The sequence below is a fragment of the Patagioenas fasciata genome, chromosome 7 (assembly GCF_037038585.1).
Source record: "Patagioenas fasciata isolate bPatFas1 chromosome 7, bPatFas1.hap1, whole genome shotgun sequence".
NCBI lineage: Eukaryota > Metazoa > Chordata > Aves > Columbiformes > Columbidae > Patagioenas > Patagioenas fasciata.
The window spans coordinates 40,450,578-40,471,468 of record NC_092526.1 but is presented as its reverse complement, the minus strand read 5'-3'; the positions used below and the strand labels follow the sequence as shown (position 1 = coordinate 40,471,468).

Genomic DNA, 20,891 nt, shown 5'->3' with positions numbered 1-20,891 from the left:
TGACAAACAATCCATTCAATACAGGCTTAATGCAGGACCGATACAACTAGAAGAAACATTTATGTGCAACGCTGTTCATTTTCCCAGTACTGACAGAGCCTAACAGACAATAAACAGACCATGATTCGTGGAACCATTTCATGTTAAGAGACACCGACCTAAAGTTCAATCACTTTTAGAATTGCAATAAACCTCATGTTTTATCAACAATGCTGACAGTAAATAGTAAAATTACATCAGCTATTTCTCCTATCGATTAGAAAGCAAGAGTAACAAGACTTCATTATTATAACCATGCTCTGAACTATAGTCCTTTCTGGACCCAAAAGACATCAATTTATTGATAAGAGTAATATTATGGTGTCAATAAACAGAACTAGTACTAATAACGACACTAACACCACAGTGGTATTAGTGTGGGTATTGGTAGGTACTTGCTTTCCACAGTAGTTTGAAGTAAAATTCCTCTCTGAGGTCAGCACAAGTGCCACTGACGTGCTGTGCCTCCTCACTAATCCTGGTTCACATGCAATACCATAGAGTAATTCAGTCTCTGAGCTCTACTTTTTTTTTCCTTTGTTATTAAACAGAGGATTCCTTAGAAACTTGGAGCCAGAGTTGTTCACCAAGCAACTCACAGGCAAATTCTGATATGCGAGAGCCTACAAGTCCCCCTACAAGAGAAAAGAAGGGAATGGCTAACACCAATCTTGTAGAAGGAACACAAGCGTGTGTGTCTGTGCCCACACATGCACGAACCCCGTGGCTAAATCCCTGTCCCTCCTCCAAACCCCTCTCCAGCTTGGGAAGTAGCAACCAGACCCAGAAGGGCTGAGACAAAGCACTGTTTTGTACCCTCCTCATCTCCTTTTGGTTACCTCAGACTCAGGGTGGTTTGAATGGATACATGCAACTCTGGGGAGGACATGAGCCAGAGCCCACGCTCCCCCACCTCCTGCCACCTTCCAGGCAGATACGAGATTCAGCCTGCTGAAGAGAACTCACAGGCACACCTCATCTCTCCCATAAACAAGCAAATGCATATTTTGGTGCCTTTGCTCAGTTCCCCCTTTACACCTATGAGAAAGGCAGGGGCAGGGAAGGAGATGCTGCAGAATTCAGGGGGACCTTCTGACCCCTCACAAACGAGTTGCTGAGGAAGCACAATGAACAGAGCAGTCAATCATTGAGAAACAACAGGAAAACGAACAGCAAAGAATAAACACATGGAGACCGTGGTGAAAACAGAGCACAAGATACAGGTGCACATCTGCAACATGCATGCATGGAAAGAAACAGATCAGACACGCTGGAAACACCTCCTTGTCTCTCAGACAGAAGGAAAGACTAAGAAATAGGCAGGGAAGAGAACAATACCAGCTAGGCCTCCTTTCTGCCCTCTGTAAGCTGTGCTCCGATTTGACTCGACACCCTTAAAGCTAGCTGAACAACCAGAGCTGTGCTATTTCCAAAAAGCACCAGTAGGATTGGCACCAGCTTAGAGGAAATATCACTCACCTTACTACAGGATAGTAACAAAACTGGACTCTTAGTACAGCTATTTTCATGCAAATTATTGTCTCTTGCTGTCTCCTGGCCACTGTAATATAATCCAGGTTGGAAGTCTTCCTCATCTGCTAAGAAGAGGGAATAATCTGCTCCTGCTGCTGTACTCCAAACACCATCACCACACACCTGAAATTCATGCAGAAGGAAACTACATTAGAAATCATCACCTGGAGCTGGAAGGAGATAAGAGAACTTAACTCTTCTAGCCACACATGCACATCATGCACCTGACAAGAAAAAATACTGCCATAACTGGTAATTTTTCAACTTCAGTGTCTCCTAACAAATACATTTCTTGCATGTATACTGAAAATCATCTTTCCAGTCTTCATTCTAATGGCTGATATTTTGGCTTTAAAATATAAATCAGTTTTATTTTTAAATGGGCATCAGGTGAGCTAGATTAAAGCTGGGACACTATTCTCCCCTCTACATTTAACTGGGAAAACTACGTTTGGAACAGGCAACATGCTGTACATTAATTTGCATAAGGCCTAAGCAGAAAAATTCTGCAGCCAGTGTTCCACTAAGACAAGCACCAGAAAATACAGCCAAGGGTCTAGTCTAATCCCAAATCGCTACTTGGCTATTCACTCGATATGAAACTTCAAACCAATTGGAAAACCCACTGCCAACACAGCTCAGGAAATAAAGAAATTAACAACAAATATGGTCGTGGTCTAGCAGAGCTGAAAATGCCAGAAGAACATTTAGAATAAAAACAGCGTTCCGAGCTATTCAGAAGTTTCAGCACTGCAACATCAATATCAGAGAAACCAAATACAAGGGAGAAGTGAAAGCTTATATGTCCAGTCACATTTTGCAGTTCTAGAACTTGAATGCAGTCAAAAACCAGTGGAAGTCTGTGCAAAGGATTTCTTGGGTAGATTTTCACAAGCTCATCTAAAGATCATACTCACCGTATAAGCTAAAGAAATCAAGGGCTCTATTAGTATATAGCACAAAGATACAGAAACAAGGTCTGTTTTTAGAAATTACTTTGCACTCACTTGTATAAGAAGAGACCCTAAACTGAAAGAAGAAAAATACAGCAAACAGAAAGTACCTTTGCGAGACGAGGGACCGTTGTTGGGGAGTTCAAGTGACCAAGCTGGCCAGAGCTATTACTGCCCCATGAATACACCTGTAAGAAACAGAGCTAAACATGAGAATGTAAGTTTATGTACATGGAAACATACATCAGTGTGCAAACACACACAAGTCAAGGGTATAAGATTCATGTACCAAGAAGCACTTCCCTAATTTCCACTCTCTTCCTATATTCTCAAATTGTCTTCTCACATTCAGAAATGGAATGCACCAAATAGAGTCACTGCAAACTTTAACCATCATCTTGATGGTACATGCAGAACTTTGGCAGGAAGAGAATTAAAATTCCACACTGCTTCCAAGCTGCCTCCCACAATCGGCAACACAAGTTTAGAAGCAAAAGAAAGAAAAAGCTAGAAAACGCCAAACATGATACTTATGTCATAGATAAACAATAAATGATACCAACCACTCTTACCTGGGACTTGGCAGTGAGTGCTAAGGAATGATGGCCACCAGCAGAGAGGTGAATCACTTCTTTACCATCTAGGCTTTTCACACACAGTGGCTGAAGCCTGGCGATCCCCAGAAGCCGGGTGGAGGAGAGGCAGAAGAAATCAAAAGATTATCAGAGGTATTTTTAAGACAAAAACAGATTCCAAGTTTGTTTGTTGTTTGGGTTTTTTCCCCCAAAACAAAGCAGAGAAAAAACACCATACATGGAGTCTTTTGGCAATGAACCAGCTTACTCAAAAAGGTCACGAAGGGCAAAAGTTGAGGATAAATCTCACCCCAATTTGGACAAAGTTAAAATATCACCAAAACTCTGAAGGATTACGTGGGAAAAGTCACAACAGATCGACACTCAGTAACAACATAGCAGAAACCACACGACTTGGAGGAACTTAGTCCACAACACAAAAGAACAAGAACACGATGCAAGGCAGTTGTCTGAATCTGATGAAGTTGAATACTCGTATTTCCTAGTGACCTACTCAAAACATCTATCAGTGGAATCTCACCTCGGCAGAACGTCGCCATGTCCCAGCTGTCCTTCCTTCCCCTTTCCCCAGCTCCACACCTCCGTTCTTAGAGAAGGTAGAAGAGCATCAGCCTCACCACTGTAGGTTGGAGTCAGAGCTATCGTCCTCATTTTTGCCCGCCCTACCTTCCGGAGAAGCCTTGGAGAAACTGAAAGCAGATTGAAAAAATTGCTCATCATTTTGGGGAAATGTACCACTCAGCCTGTGTGTTACACAGTAACAGTACCATCTGATAACTGATCAAGGCTTCTTAAAGAAGTCTTAATGAAGACTGAGAGCAAAGGCTGACAGGTAAGATGACAGGTTATTGACACACAGAACATATGTGCTAAAAGGAGACAGATCTCAATTGTTGTCAGCTATTAAAGGTTAATACGCATATGAGAACTACAGAGTTATACTGAAGCAAATGAACCAAAACAAAGTATACATTTAAAAAAAAAGAAGGTATGTTTTGAAAGAAGATATACCCTTGCAGTGAATAAAAGATTTCAATACTGCCTGAAGTCTTCTCTCAGATCCAAGATCACTTTAGAACTAAACCACGCACCCACCCATTCAGAGCAATTAACAACTCTATGAGGGAAGGTCATTAACTTTGAAGTCTGGCAGTGGGAACTGGAATATTTCTAGGTCCCTGGCTCAAAATCAGCTTGGTGCAGTAGGGATTACAGGCTTCAGATTTTTATCTGCTGTGCAACTTATACGAAAGATAGTTTGCTGTTGGTTTGCATAAGATGCCCAGACTACTACCATGTGCCTGCTTCACCTTACTTGACCAATAAAGAACATTCCTCACGCCACTACGTTTTCGGTTTTCTTGGCAAGCAGCATCTGCTAGTCCTCACTCCCTCCACCTCCTTCAAGTCCTAAGATATGGTTTACAGTTCATAAATACCTTTGGTAGGTGATTAGATTTATGCTCGGTAAATGCGTTTTCTTTTCAGTTATAAACCTCCACACTACCGTAACTTTTCCAGACTCTTGGATTTCCCAGCGTGCTTTCTTACCTTGTGACAACAAGCCGGGCAGGGAAAGTCTCCGACTCCCTCCTTCCGATTCCTCCTCTCTGATGTCTACTAAACTGGAACTCTTCTTCCCCTGCATGGATTCCAGCCTGACCTGCTCTTCTCGGCTGTCCTTCAGAGCCTCAGGCCCTGGGGACCCACCAGCAGACTGAGATGCTGGCTCACTTGAAGAAGTGCCATAGAAGTTCATGACTTTCTTCAGGGACAACGCTCCAGCTTCATACGTAGCAGCCACTCTCACGCCAACTGCTGACGCACAAGAGGCCACCAAGCTGTTCAAGGCAGATGTGCCGCCACCTGGAGGGCCAGGGATACAAGCACTGAATTCTTCTTCTTGAGAAGGCTAAAACCAAAGGAAAATTCAAAATTAACAGACAGCACATAACAGTAAGATGATGATAAATGCATTCACTATTCAACCTATATGCTATACTGAATGAGACATTAGGAGGAAGCTTTTTATATTTATATGTACATCTATTCCTCAGAATCACATTTTTTTAAGGTAGGACCAAGCACCATTTCTACGTGGTCTGGGCTTTGTCTGGCACACTTGTCTTGTAGCTCATCCATAAGAGACTGTGGGTCTGTTTTTTGAAATTACCAAGGGAAAAAAGAAAAGGATCTTTGCAAACAAATGTAAAAAGGGATTTAATTTCAATTAAACAAAAGAACAAGAACTGTATTTACACAATGTTTAGCACTCTGAAATAAGCTTCCCTCAGAATAGGAAAACATAACTTTGCTGAATCACCAAGTTACTGGACAGTTTGTTGTAGTTTTAATACTACTTTTTCCCCACCCCAATCAGAGGCCATAAGAAAAAAAAATCAGCTTTTAGGCACTGTGAAATCTATCTCACAGAATAACTGTGAATTACTGATAGTAACTATAAAAAAAAAAATTAAAAATCTACATAACACTTCTGTATTTCCCATCCCTGTTTATAAGTTTATGCCACTTCTGTATGATTAACACTAGAAGCCTTTTGGTCAACACTTTACCTTTACAATCTTTACTTGCATCAAGAGTTTTGAACTGATCGAGAAATTTGATTTCTGAGGGATTTGTTCCACATATAGCAAAGAAAGTCTTACCTTAAAGGTAAATTAGACAAGTACCAGCTTCCTGCCCCACCCAAGCAGGAAACCCATGCACCACAAAACTGCTAGAGAATGGGAAATGGGCTTACGCGGTTCTGGAGAGACTAGAGCACTGGCGAGGCTGCTCAGGTTAAAGGCTTCCTATTGAACAAGAACTCTTTCACTTAAAAATTGAGAACCATCACAGAGAAGAAACACTTTGAAACTGTAGACACTAAACTAACATTGTTTCATTTGTGAAGAGAGTAACATTGTCACATATACAAGAGTTGCAGCAGATTAAGAGCTTGCTACTAGGTACCAACCTGTTCAGGTTCTGTGCAGATGTTTTTCTCCAGGTTCTCATCTAATGAGTGATCTGATAAACTGATGAAGTACTCTTTCACTTCCTTTCTCTCTGGGAACAGAACATTTCCAGGGCTAGAAATTCCACCATCTTCCTGCCCGTTGTTGCTGGAAAGCACACTTGCTCTATCAGATTCCAAAGCAACAAGGGTACGCTCTTCCACAAGTGGTTTCTGACAGTCTTCGATTTGGCTGCCTGTTATACTTTTGTCTTCTGGGGTGTCCGAGGAAGGACAGAAACCACGGCTTTCTGGTGGGTTATCAGACAGCGCTACCCCCAGCGGGCAGCAGTGACTATCTGAAATGATGACATGGTCTTCCTTGTCCGTCATGGTGATGAGGAGCTGACTGCAGTGGTTGCACCTCTCCGGGATAGGCTTCATCTCCTGCGCGGGAAGACATTGCACCAGGGCCAGGCTGTGGTGCGCACCGCAAGCGATCTGGAGCACCACACGGCCTGCCAGGTGCTCCACCTTCTGCGGCTTCGTCACTGGGAACGTCGTTGTTATGAGACCCAGCTGGCAGCCGCTCCCCCAAGCCCATATCTCCCTGCTCAGCGACAGGGCCAGCGTGTGCTCCTCTCCACATGCCAGCTGCAAAATCCTTACTGACAACAGAGGGCTGGTTTCGGAATCAGAAATACTGATGGGCTGTGGCTCCGGCACACACGGCTGATCAGCGACTGCACACTGGCCAGCAGAGTTGCTCCCCCACATGTACACCACACCACTTTCTGTCACGGCTCCGTTATGGAAGCTGCCAGCTGACACTGTAATAACACGATGCCCAAGCAAAGTATTTTCTAAGACAGGACTCCCAGCACATGACTCCTCCGGTCCTGATCTCCAGGGCAGCTTTCCAAAGCTGTACACCTCTCCACCTGAAACAAACACACAAACCGACCAGCATGAGTCTAATGAACTCAAACCAACACAATGAGAGAGGCGGCGCTTATATCAGGCTTGCAGAGGACTTGTAACTTTCTTTTTCTGAAGCTAGATTTCATTTTGAAGGTTTAAATTATCTTTCCTTCAAAAACACCAGAAAGGAGTCAAAGTAGCAACTTGCAGTATATTCTTTACAACTATTTGCCCACTGACCAGTAACAAGTAAGGACCAAGCTATGCAAACACACTTTTTTGGATTCCCAGTGCCAAAGTGCTCAACAACCAAGCCTCGCTCTACTGCATCTCCTAGTTAGATGTTTTTCCAGAAGCACGGAGAAACCAAAGCTCTTACATATCAAAAGAACCTCTTGCTGTACTGTACATCACAAGAAACATCATTTTAAGTTAATATGGTTCAGATTACCTTACCAAGAAATTCAGAAAAAAAAAAATGCAAAGACGACAATATGCATATATAATTTCTACTCAAACATAGCTTTAAGTAACTTAAAATTAAGAAGGAAATACTAGCAGTTAAAAAAAAAATCTAAACATTCAATAATTGTGTGTGACACAGAATGAAAAAAAAATCCAGAAGAAGAAAACTTGACAGTAAGTAAAATTTGCTATTGCTTCAGCTCTTCGATTTTCAAACGCTTCTTACCTTCGGTTAGCAGCAAGCCATGCTGTATTCCAAGGGCTGCCTGTAACACAGTCTTTCCGCAGAGGCCTGGGAGCCTTTCTGGGGTCACGGAGCAGGAACCAGCCTTCCAAACATAGACCAGGCCTCTCTCTTTGGCTCCTTCTGCCTCTCCTGAGCTACAGAAAGAGCAGAGGAAATACAGAATCAGCTTGCCGTTGTCCGTGGTTCAGTAATGCACAGTTTGCTTTCTACACAGGTAGGAAAGGTTTAGTAGTTCAGGCATTACTTTTAATTTCAGGAAGACAACATATTTCATTTACAATGTGATAATCTTGATTTCAATGTTATTTAAATGAAAACCAAGTATTTTCTATTTGAAATCACTACCTTTGTTTTTTAATTTGTACTTTACTGCCTGAAAGGCAGCTGATCTTGTCACTTGTACACTTAAAGACACATCTACTCACAACTGATATAGGCTTTATATATTTGCTGCTCACAGCGAGGAGATCAAATTAACACACATTTCCGCCCCTGGATGCGGAGGGAACATTCACCATGCAGGAAAAAGTAGGTTTAGCTCCTTATTTGCCAACAGCCAAGTCATTTACTCCCCACACAAATCATCTCCTGCAGCTTTGCATGTCCTTGTGAAGTTAAATATATAAGACAGCAAGAAAAGCTTTGACAGAATGGCAATCTTTGTCTAGAAAAATGTGACAGTCAAGAAGTCTTCTAAAATTCAGATAAGTAATTTAATCCAAGCAACATACATAATATTAAAACTCAGAGTCCACCCTGCACTTTAAGGGCATAGGACTTGCGTTTAGAATAAACGTAAATTTAAAAGGAACTAATCGAGCAATATATAGGCCAAGAAAAGTTACAGAAATCCACCATCACTGTTAGGACATTTACCGAAAATCAAAAGACAGGTTTTACTCAGATGGGCAAAGCACAGCGAAGAACACAACATGATAAAATAGAGAGTTTGTCAACATATTGTGCATTAAATTCAGTCCAAAGCTTGATATTTGGGCTTTTATCCATTTAATAAGTCTTCAGAGAGCAGCGTAAGACAAATTTGGACATTCACATACCAGGATTTATTACAAGACACTGACTTTCCACCCTGAAAACATCTGAACTGTCAGGCATCTCAGTGTAAGAAACAAGGAGTAAAAGAACAGTCTACTGCGGGACTATTGATCCCGAATCCCAGCTGTCTGGGCAGGTAACAGACAGGATTTGCTGTTCACCAGAGCACGTTCCTTTCAAGTTGCCAGCCTACGGATATCCCTCCCCAAGTCACAGCAGTTCACCTAAGAAAGAAGTTGCTGTTGTAGTACGTTAAGCGTTCCAGACATAGCTGAAACTAAAGTAAGTTACTCCTCCTCTTCTCTTTAGTGTAAGCTACATGACGAGTGTGCTGACAACAGAGATTAATTGTACAGGGTGATCATGGGTTGGCACATCGCAGGGAGCCCCCGGCTGCACCGAGCTGCTCCTTCTCACCTGCTGTCCTGTGAGTCCATCTGTCAGTGGCAGCACTCCATCACCACCCGATCATTCCTCTTTAAAGGAACGACAGAACTGCCACAAACTGTAAAACAGAAAAAAAACCCCTGTTTAATTGCAAATAATATCAGATCTAAAACATACCAAAAAACCCAGCCCATGCCACCAACAAAACCAAAAAGCAAAGCCTTAAATGCTGTGTTAAATAAAGAGGCGCTTCCCCAGCATGAGGAGGGTGCAAGTATTTGGTTCACTCCCACGGAGCTGGCAGACAAACGCTGAACAGCCAGACTCGTCCTACCTACTCATCTCACAATGGGTCCAGTGTAAGGACAGACTGAACGAAACCTCCTTCAAAGGCACAAATTAACCTCAATCTCTAACTCTCAGTATGCCACTCAGGAAACACCAAACCAATCCACTTTCAGTCTAACATGATACAGAACTCTGTGCTCAAGCTAAATTTATAAGGTAACCAGATTTGTATGAGCAGAAAATGGTAAAGAGCTGAATTCACCAGTATGTTCCTGACCCGAAGCACATACTATTGTGGAAAGGCACAGTTTTATTCAAGCCTGTGCAGAAAGGCACAGAGGCAACTGAGAGTTCACTAAGACCACGGAAACCAAGGAGAAAAAAGTGGCTGCTCTGTTGATGCTTTCATCCTTTCAGATTTTGAATTTTGCAAATTCAATCTCACATCTTTCCATCTGTATGAAGATCACTTTGCATTACTTGTAATAAAACAAAGCTACAGTTAATCTTTGTTTCTTGCAACCTGTTTGGCTTTTTAATATTGCAAGAAGTGTCATTTCCTAGATCTACTGCCTTACAGGGTGAAGAATAAAAAAGATAGTTACATTAAAGCATGTGTATCATGTTATTTATTCAAATAAAATATGTTTAATACATCAATTCTTTAGACGTTTTGCATTATTATAGTTGGTGTCTGATATCCACTGAAACAAAACCAGAAAATCATTTATTTAATATAACGGTCTTCTAAGACTACATCTCCAAGTAAAGATCCACAGGAAGTAGACTGAAGCTCTTACATAAAGAAAATAGAAATAAAATATGGTCAGGCTTGATTACAGCAGACAATATATGCAAACCTGTCACTCGCATGCAGAAGTTTTGATTCCCACTTGGAAACAGTAATCAAGTTAATAAATAATTGAAATAACTAACAGAAATTCCCACACTTTCATTTGACTGCTGTGAATAACGAAGTACCAGGTAGACCTTTATAGACAGAAACAGCAACGCATCATACCTAACATTTCCAGTTTTCCAAATACAGGACCCTAAAAATAGTGATTTACACTTCAGAGTTGGCAAAGAACAGATCACAAAAAGATGAAGAGCCATGAAAATATGAAATAAAATTAATACGATAGAATAGTAGTGTGGTAAGTCATAAACACCTTGCTGAAAGAGAGCATACTTTCTAGGAACAGATACACACTGTGGCACACTCATCAGCAGAGATAATGTTTGCGAGACACTTCCGTCTCTTCTTCAACTAAAAAAGAAAAAAGGGGAAACAAACAAACAAACCAACCCACCCCCAACTGTAAAAGTTAACTTTAAAAATATTAACAGAGGAAGACTCAAAAATCCAATGAAACTGTCACACAACACTTCAGCAACAGAGGTGTGGGTGAAACATCACAGGAAAACGGAAGCACGTTTTTGGAACTTCTAAGTTTGTGATGTGTTCTTGCTCCAAGAAAGGACATCTGTGGGTTTGTCTCTTTGGTTTTTGGGGGTTTGTGTGTTCGGGGGTTTTTTGGTGTGTGTGTTTTTGTTACAATTAATTCTCTCAAAAATGCTGGCATCTCTCCTCTCTGAAGAAGCTGCAGCTTCACATACAAACATCCAATGAATTAATAAATAAGATGAAGAGATGGAAGGTCTGATAGCGTCAACAAAACATCAACAATTCTACCATTTACATTTCATATACTTAGTTAAGACCAAGGAATTGAGGCTTAAAATTCTTGGCTTCTATAATTTAGGTTTGGGGGTTTTAAATTTTTTTTTTTTTTTTTTTTAATTTTAAGGGCTCAAAGAATTTCTTCCATTTTCATGAGCTTCAACTGCACAAAAATTGACCATAATTCTCATAGAAACTTCTGATGATAACAAAACAAAGTGAAAGCCAGCCATTTGATTAGCTGTTTTGCAAGATCTCCCTTCAAGGCCCAATTGAAGAATGATTTATGTAATTATTAAGCAAGAAGCCTGCAATACGGATGGACTAGAAATGAAGAGAGTGACATGACAACAGCGAGTTTGTTTTCTTCACAAAAGCTTACACTTAGGGTTGCATTATTAGGCATTTATGCATATTAGGGAATATGACACTCAAAGTGGTTTATTTTCACAAGCGAGACCTCTTTAAGATGCTTTAAAAACCTTCTCAAGTTCAGTGCAAGTTTTCATTCACTCCTAAGACAGCACAACACTATTCAAATTTCACAGCTAATACAAAATACAAGTCATTTGGTCACAGCTACAAACCAAGTAAAGTAATTACAAATAGAAAGTTTCTTCCTTCCCATAGGAATACGCGATCTTCCTTGCTGATTTTCACATTTATATCATATTACGGTACAGCACTACATACACATAATTTCTTTTCCACTAGGATGACCTGCACTGTTATTAGGAGCGAACGGACAGGCACAACCCATCATTCCTATGGTACAGATAGTACGACACCAACACCTGCTCTGCCCAGACATTTACTTGCTATGTTTTCAGCAAGAGGGGAAAATAAAAGCAAGGGGTGCCAACCAGTGCCAAAATGATGAAATGGATTTTTGTTATGGACAGATGGTCACTAACGTGACACTGATGCCATGCTGTGAATTCAAACTCCGCAGAAATCAAATGCCATCACAATAACTGCTGTGGAGTCAACATTATTGTCGTGACCATGGGCCCGTGTCCTTCACCAGACACTGATTGTTCTTTAATAAGCATCATAATTTCACATTCAGTGCTCAACAGGAACAACCGGTATGGCCCTGACTTTCAGAAATATCAGGGCTCCTGTCAGCCTTATGTGCCTATTTACCTGCTACTGTTAATAAATACTACAAGCACTTTGACAACTTTCAGACATGTTCACAAACACACTGTTAATAAGCTCGTTGCACCATATTTAGCGATAAATGACACTACCAAGACTGCAAGTTTGTTATACAAGATTACCCACCGAGGTTGTTCTGAAGGAAGTTACCTCCAGTTCCAAACAGCGTTGTCAACATCAGTCTTGTCTACATGTATCTCATTTATTATTGCCAACTGTGGTTCATATATAATGCATTACCAGCTCAAGAAGTCCTTATGTTTTGGTCAGCACTGACTAGGAACAACCACTGTTTTTAAACATTGTTCAATTAGGATCTGCTCAGAGTAATCCAAAACAACTTGCTAGTAAAAGACAGCAGCAATCCCTTCGGATGAAGATGCAAAGCTTCTAATGCCAGATCCAGCAAATGAGTGACGATAACAAACAAGACGTACCAGTACAGGAGTCAGGAACACAAAACCAAACCACAAAATGACAAAGAAAGGGCCTAGTATCAGCCAAAACAGCACAGCTGAAACCCAGCTGCTATAGTACATAATCAATAATTTAAAATTGACCAAACTCAAAGGGGCTTAAAAATGTCTGAATAGCCCTTCCTCCTCTTTTTATTTTGGAATGACACCTTCTAAATGCAGCAGACGCTCAGGTGCCCCTCGTTCCCCGGCAGCAAACCCGCAGGTGCCCAGCTCAGGTACCTCCCGAGCCCGCTCCCGGCGCCTCACCCCGCCGCGGTGTGTCCAAGGGGAGCTCGGTGAGCAGGGGCCTGCTCCCGAGTGCCCCCGCAGCCCCTCAGCTCACCCTCCGAGGCGGGGAAGGGGACCCGCTACTCCTCACAACCCCACCCGGGCCCTCCCGACCTGTTTCCCCGCAGCCGGGCCCGCACCTGCCGTGCCGGAGCGGCTCCCGGGGCCGCGGCTCAGGGGGGACGGCGGAAGGCACCCGGCGGCGGGAACAGCCTGAAGCGGCTGAGGCGGCACAGGCGGACCGGCACCCCACGTGACCGCGCTCCGCCCCTCCCGTGCGGGGCGCAGATCAGCTGATTCACGCGGGGGCACCAGGAGGGGCCTCGGGAACAGGGGCGGGGCCTCAGGGGCAGGGGGCGGGCCCCAGAGGCGGGTACAGAGGCCGCAGCCCCGGGGCGGTGCCTCGCATTCGGTAGCGACGGGTCCTTCCGCGGGACAAAAGAGGCGAGAGGCGCTCTGAGGCACCCGGGCGCAGGAAAAGCACCTGCAGGTGTGTTGTAAAATACGAAAGGCACAAATAAAGCCCAGAGCTGCACCCTGCACGGGACACCTGGTCGGTAACGAGCGATCAACAACACCTGTGCTGCTCCAGAAAGCTGCTGATTTCTATACGTGCACACATCTTACAAAATACACAGGCGTATTTATGCATGCACTATATGTATGCATTCTGTAAAGTGTACTTTTTACACTGTGTCAGCAGCGAGCAGACCTGTCCTGATCTCACCTCGTCCTTCCCTTTCAAGACTTTGGTTCTGCAGACAGGAACAGGCTCGGCTGTACAAACTCCTACACCTTCAAAGGACAAGAGTTAAACAGTTCTATTGCAGCATTTCCTCTGCCCACTGAAATGAACACTGTTACTTTGTTTTCAGGGCTACCAGCTATTACCATGCTTGCTTCATTTATCAGCTCTAACTAGCAAAAAATTGCTATTTTCCCTTTGCAACAGAGAAGTTCCCCTCTGGTCCTTCACTCAGAACCTACCTGAGATCATAATCTCAGCATGAACTACAATGTGTAGTTTTATTCCGTCCACTTCTGCATTTATCTCTCCGCTCCTTTAAAATGCAAGCATTAAACATATTTTTAAAGTCCGTGTGGTCGTAACAATAACAAATATTTTCACAAAAAGGCACTTTGCACAGATGTGCAAACAACGCTTGTGTCGCTGGTTTATTACCCAGTGTGTTGCATCCAGACCCCCCTTCTCATGCCAGGACATGAGCTGGACAGCACATCCCAATCACCGCCGTGTCGTGCCGGCTCAAACGACACATGCAAAATAAACAGGAGACTAAAGCCCATGATATTTAGCAAGTTGTGGCCAACTGGGGGCTGCAGGAGAACATAGCATGAAAGAGATGGAGCCCTTTGGGTACATCAGCTCCTTCTGGCCGTGCCAAGGCTGGGAACTTGGGTTGCAACAAGACGCAGAAATTGTTCCTGCCTTCCCAGTGCATTTCTGCTTAAAAAATCCTTTTGCTAAGGGAAGATGGTTATTCTCAAACACCAAACCCAGTGAAGCGTACGGAACACCAGCTGCTGCGGACACGGGGAGAGGTCGAGGTCTGTTCCTGCACGAAACGTAGCACTTCATTACCTGGCACATTGCACTGAGACTTGCTTAACCGAAAGGAGTTTTTAAGAGCAGAAGGTTTGGATTTATTGCTCAATTCTCCCTCTTGAGTTATGAAAAAGCCTCGGCTGTTTTCAGAGGACGTGTGCCAAAAGAGCTGGGATCAATGGAGCTGCTCCAGGGTGAGTTCAGATCGCAGCGTGTCAGCTTTTCAGAGCAAAACTGCAGAAATCACAAGCCTGCTTGGGGCAGAAACCTCGCTCATGCCAGTTATTACAGGCGGGGGCATGAGCAGGAGCCAAGGAGAAAAAAAAAAGGAGGAAATATTTTAATTGCTTCAGGACAACAACATGGGAGACGCGTGTGTCACTACTGCCACGACAGGATGCTGCAGCACACGTGCTTTGCCAGCATGAAACTCTTCAGGTATCGTTTGCAGATTGTTTGGAAACAAAACAAATCACAGACCAACAACAACCAACCAACCAACCAACCAAACAAAGCAGCTTTTATCCAGGACCAAAACTCATGTGGTCTCCCACAGCCGGCCCAAGCTCTGCATTGTGTGCTCCAGCTAACCCAGCAGAAACAAGGTTGCGCATCTGTGCCTTATCGGAATGAAATTTGTAGCCCTAAACTAATCTGGCTGCAATCTGTGGGGAAAGGTGAATCTGGAGCAGCCCTCAGGCTGTTCTGCTGTGTCAGACACACGACAAATTCACTGTGTTATGAGATATGTACAAAGAGACGAGTTGCGATCCTTCCGCGCGGTGATGGGTTTTCCTTGGTGACATCCCGCTTCCCCACCAGGCAGCCTTGCTCTGTCCTTCCTGCGTATGACACAGAACACGTACGGGCACTGTAAAGTGCTTACTAATGTTTATTTGTTCCGTAAATGACGACCGCTTTGGATAGAAGCCGCCTTTGATAAAGATGGAACAACCTCCCTCTCAGTCTCCAAAGCCTTTTTTTGGTTAGTCCCTCTTCCCGTTCTCAGAGCCTGAATAAAGACATTCAGCTTTTGGAACTGTGACATGGATTTGTATCCTCTTATCATTAGAATACATCATTCATCTCTCTAATTAAAAACCCTCAAACCTCACTTTCTCCTCTGGGAACCACCTTCATATTTACAGTCACTTAAATCACTTTGGTTTCTACCGCAGCTGGTTGACGGGACCTGAGCGGAGCTGCAGACGTACCCATCCTTTACAGATTGATGTTGTAATAGTCTCCTACTCCCCTTTGTATGCCTCTTCACATTTAATTAGCTTTCAGGACTGTTGCTGCATGCTGACTCGAGGTTTCATGCCTGGGTCCCTTTCCCGAGCAGCTTCAGTCAATTGGTATCACAGCTGTCAACAATAACTTGGAATCTTCTCCAGCAGCCCATTCATCTGGCTTTGTCAGGTCTCTCTGAAGTTCCTCGCTGTCACTTCTTATCACGGCGAATCTAAACACTTCTGCCATCTTCAAACGTTGCCACCTTGTTCACATCTTTTTTTTCCAGACAGTTGTTAAGCAACACCAATTCTAATGAAGTTTCCTGGGGCCCCAGATTTTAAACATCCTTTACGCTCAGATGTGTCCGAGATGCCATGTTGTAATTTTGGCACAGATCTCAAGGGCTCCGCTGCCAGGCGGGGTAAAGCCCGTGGAGTAATGTAGTCCCTGGCCATCCTGTGAGTAACACCCGCCAGCTGCTCCACTTTCCTGTCCCAAATCCCCCGTGTCAGCAGGAACCCCACAGCAGGACGATTTGCTGCTCCCTCGGGAGGGCCGGTGAGCTTGATTCGTTTTGGCGGCAAATGTTGTGTTTTCCTCTGAGCGATTCATATCAAATGCAATACAAGTATACAGAATATTGCAGGGACACTTTTCCTGCTACAAAAGTGACCTATGGGTGTCACTGTTTTTCCTCCTCTTCAGATCAACCTTCTGATGAAAAATACCTTATCTCTGGTGGAGTCTGATTGCTTTGTCTGTCTCGAGCACTGAAATCGCATTATCTGCTGTTCCAAAAGCCAAGCCTGTGTTTTGGCAAGTTGTGCTTGCTCCTGATATAGTCCATTCCTGAGGAAAAGTTAAATTTCCAAAACATGGACTCAGGGACTGCACTATAACTGCCCTCACGGCCAAATATTCCACCTGAAAACCTCAGCAGCTGCAGGGCAGTCATTCCCAACGAGTTCTCCTCAGCCAGCTCGGCTCATTTTGGGGAACTTTGACTGGTTTCTTACTCATTTTGTCTCCGCTTTGTTCCAGGAGTTCTCCTCAAGTTCAGAGTTAACGCGTCACACAAAATCATTTCGGTTTCCTGTTGGCTTTTTTGCGCGGCCTGGCTCACATCCACCAACAGCGCATTCTTCACCGGGCTCTCAAAGCCCAGGACTTGCTGTGGTGGCCTTGCTGAGCTCAGATTAGGTGACTCTGTGAGTCCCAGTCTGGATCCCGCTGGTCTGTCCGCTCAAACCGAACCCATGGTGTGTGTGTAGATTTGTATCCACAGCCCACTCAGTCTTTATTTATTGCTTTTATACCGAAAGGCGCAGGGATTAACCTCATGGAAGTCGAAGCGATTGCTGCCACATAAAATCAGTTCAGAGAACTGGGAATCGACCTCTCTCTTTACAGAAAATAACGCAGAGCCCACAGCAACGTGCCGAACCAACAGGCCTTCCTGACCTTGGTTTGGGACAGCTACTCCATTCACAAACGGTCAGACTGCACAAACACGGCATATTGATCCACCTGATCTGCCCCGGGGGATACTCCAGACACACATTCTTTGTCAATAGTTTGTAAACTGCATCGGGATTGCTTGTGTTTAAAGATCCAAGAGAAAATAATGTCCTGTTTCCAATTACTATTACCACTCTGGTCCTGTCCTCCTAATCTGTTCCTTGCAGCTACAGGTTATTCTTCCCATTTAGAGAGCTGGTACTGACCAATTTCAAAGCACTTGGGGTCCCTTGAGAACAGTCTTCATCTGAACCATCAACCAAGCTACAGCAGAGGAATTAACACCTGCGAGCAGAAAACGTGCGGGAGTTTTGTACTGCTGGCTTCATGGCTTTTGGGGAATGATGCCGTTGCATCTCAGCTGTGGATTCCTAGAAACCTCATCTGATTATATTATTTAAGCTCCATTTTTGTCTATTAGGAAATAATGTGAATTCACACAGACGCTACTTGTCTATCGGGAAGAAAGGAGAAAAAAAAATTACCCCAAACTGTGTCTTTTGGATGCTGCAGTTTCCATGAAGGCAGGTCGGAATGCCCTCGGTAATAGCATGGGACAGTGGGTATTAAAGCCTTTGGTTTGAAGAAGCCAGTTATAACAAAATAAAACATTATGGCAATTCATGCATAGTGTGCTTGAGCAGCAATCCTGTCAGTGGGAGGCATATGGGGAGTGAAAAAGGCCTTGAATAGATGAAGAAACAGAAATAGAAGGAGACTCCTTTGCTCTTGGACTAGCTAGAAAAGCTGCTTTAATCTCTTCATATCTCTCTCTTTCTCCCTCGCTATCTCTCCAGGACTTTAGAAGATTCAATTAAGGGATTTCAGGGAGACTAACATTTCAGGGTGATTACACTGCCTATCAGAAAGGATTTTTTCTTCATTTTTTTTGAATCATCTTCCATTAAAAAAAGACAAACCACAGGACTCTCCCCAGGTAGATTCATGTAGAACAGGAGCTCCTGTGCAGCAGTTTGATGTGGAACTGGAACTAAATACCCTTATAACCAGTTATACCTCTCCTGTTCCTTTAGCAGTCACTGTCTTGCTTTGCCTGCGTATCTGGCACATGCTGAGTCTTTAGGAATATTAAAAAGTAAATGTTTGTGAATCACCTGGTTAACAGAAGGATCCTGATGATGCTGTCAGAGCAGTAAGTGTCCATCCCGTATCTCAGAAGCAAAGATGAAGCCTCAAGGGGAATATGATGAACAGCACTAGTCTACAAAGCCCTGTTCGCACAAATAGATGAAAATACCTGAAGAGGAGGGAGCTGCCCATACACCAGTTGTTCTATCTACTTCTGGCCTTTATTTTTTTGTAGAGAAAAGTATATTTAATCTGGGAACACAGAGAGTTAGAGACAGTCCCGACTGCCCCTGATGGATCGATCCAGCATCAAGCAGGTTTGAAGATCAGCTGAGTCTCACTACAGGAAAAAAACACTTTCCTTCCCAGCAGTTGTGGTTGCTCTAATAGTTCTGTGTGTATTAGAGACACATTGGTAAAATTAAGCATTTTTCGCAGGGTTGGGTGTTTTATCTAAGCTGACTGGTTCGCTTTGGCACAAATGCAGAGCGGGAGATGGCATAAAAATAAGAATATGTTAACTTGCTGTTGTCACCGAGTTTTTTGTGCTATGAAAACTTGCCTTCAGTTTGCCAGTGAACAGTTAATTGCTTCTGAAGGAGAAACCATATCTCATGTATCCTTCAAGCCAATATACTGTGTGGTAATTCCCTGTTTATCTTTCCTACTGTTATCACTGCCATTTTGCACCTTTTTCTCATGGAAAACGACCCAGTATTCCACATGCTTCTGCCACAACTACTATCTCTTCCTTTCTCTCCTGCCTATCCCAACAATCACGTTCTATATGTCGTGTATGTGAATGAGTTACTACCTTCGTTTCTCAGAGGAGTGCAGGCTGCGTGTTTGTTAAAATGATCCCCGGCCAGCCAATATTTGCAGGAACTTCTGGTGCTCATGAACAGCTGGTGAAGATCCAGGTGGTGAGTAAAATATACCCTGAAACAGGAGAGAAAAGATGTGTTGTTACTTAATTTTGAAGTCCTAAGCACAGGTCCTGTGAGGAGCACAAATAATTTGGTCCAATCTGCCATGTTCATAACAGGCTTTGTCCCGTATTTTATCCTGGGCGACTCTCTTGCAGACGCAGGAGTAAATCAACATCAAACTTTCTTTTGATGTTTGTCATCTCATCAAAAATGTAAAGCCAATTAAAGTGACATCGAATTGAAGAAGGCATAAAAGGTGTGCAGGTACTGCAAATTCTCTTCGTTCTTGTTAAAGCCCTGACTGCCTGCAGGATATCGCACACCGTATTCCCACAAAGGAGCACTGACGCTGCTCTTGAACTGCCTTGAAAATGGCAACACCCTGAGGTTTTTCCAGAGATCCTTCTTCATTTTAACTCGGAATGTTCTGTCTCATGCTTTGGCATCGCAGAAAGTGAGAATTACGTTTCCCAAATGTGGGTTTTCAAAGGAGAAAGTGCAGAAAACTGACATTTGGGAAGTGGTGGGAAAGGAAGTCGTAGCCTCAAGTCTGTGTATTGCAGATTTTTTCCTTAGTCCCTTCGATCAGAACTGCTCCTGCCTGGCAGGGTTTTCCTCTCTGCTTTTGCTGAGAATGTGATAAAAACACGGACCAGTGGGTCTTAGACTTGAGTTCAGTCCACTTAAATAAATGCTGAATTTCTCTTTCATAGAGACTGAAGAATTATTGACCAAAAAAACCCAAAGATCCCTACTTGCACAATGAAGAGGGTCCAGAGCCAGGCAGGGTGTGGATGAAGAGCATCCTTCCCCTTATGGCTCCGAAACCTCCAGACACACTTCCTGGGGTTTTGCACTTGGATGGTTAGATCCCTATCATCATTTCTCCGGTATTATAACTAATACTGTGATTAATAGGATTTCCACTATAGAAGGCAATCCCCCCTCTAAACTTATTTAAAAATCATGAGGAAGCTTTAAGAGCCATGAAATAATTAGTGCCTTTCACAGGAGGCTTTATGTTATTATACAGCCTGGAATGAGGCTCTGTGTTAGGCCAGGATTTCAAAGCTCCTTAGAGGCTTTCGATGCCAAACTGGAGATGCTTTTGTCGAGCGTGAGGTTCAGAACAGGCATTCCTACTGTTTTCTAACAGTCAGTTCCTTTCATGTACTAACACCGGCGCCCCTGGTGCTGGTTTAGTGACCCTCTGCATGTGTGTGCACAGTCTGTGTCACCCCACGTGCCACCCCACGGAGGTCTGGTGGTCAAACACCGTATAGATATATAGAATCGCAGTCGTTTGGTTGGGAAAGTGCCTGCTTGGGCAGCCCGGCAGAGGCTGTTTTTGCTCCGTCTGGTGCCGCAGACCCGCAAGGTAACAGCTGGAATTAGGGTGGATACACAACATGGAAAACAATCCCCAGAGTATAATTAATTTCCGTTAAATAAATATCACTCATCGTCTGATTTGACAAGGGATCTCATTAAAGATCCAGGGGGAAAAAAAGAAAAAGACA

The 20,891-nt window shown here is 43.5% G+C and overlaps 1 protein-coding gene across 3 annotated transcripts in view; it reads right to left on the bottom strand.

Moving 5' to 3' along the window:
* The window catches only part of ALS2 (alsin Rho guanine nucleotide exchange factor ALS2), a 41,717-nt gene that overhangs the window by 19,698 nt on the left and 1,128 nt on the right, over positions 1–20,891 (bottom strand). Inside the window, exons 2-10 of one of the 3 annotated variants that reach the window (XM_065840823.2) lie at positions 19,257–19,381; positions 9,184–9,271; positions 7,690–7,844; positions 6,099–7,018; positions 4,673–5,033; positions 3,642–3,810; positions 3,098–3,194; positions 2,636–2,713; positions 1,519–1,695 (exon numbers count right to left, since the gene is read on the bottom strand). In XM_065840823.2, coding sequence (XP_065696895.1) covers positions 1,519–1,695; positions 2,636–2,713; positions 3,098–3,194; positions 3,642–3,810; positions 4,673–5,033; positions 6,099–7,018; positions 7,690–7,844; positions 9,184–9,203 — 1,977 coding nt within the window. In that variant the 5' untranslated portion in view covers positions 9,204–9,271; positions 19,257–19,381. Of the gene's footprint in view, positions 1–1,518; positions 1,696–2,635; positions 2,714–3,097; positions 3,195–3,641; positions 3,811–4,672; positions 5,034–6,098; positions 7,019–7,689; positions 7,845–9,183; positions 9,272–13,146; positions 13,328–19,256; positions 19,382–20,891 lie in introns of those variants that run through there. The other 2 variants (XM_065840822.2, XM_065840821.2) reach the window with 2 other exon arrangements.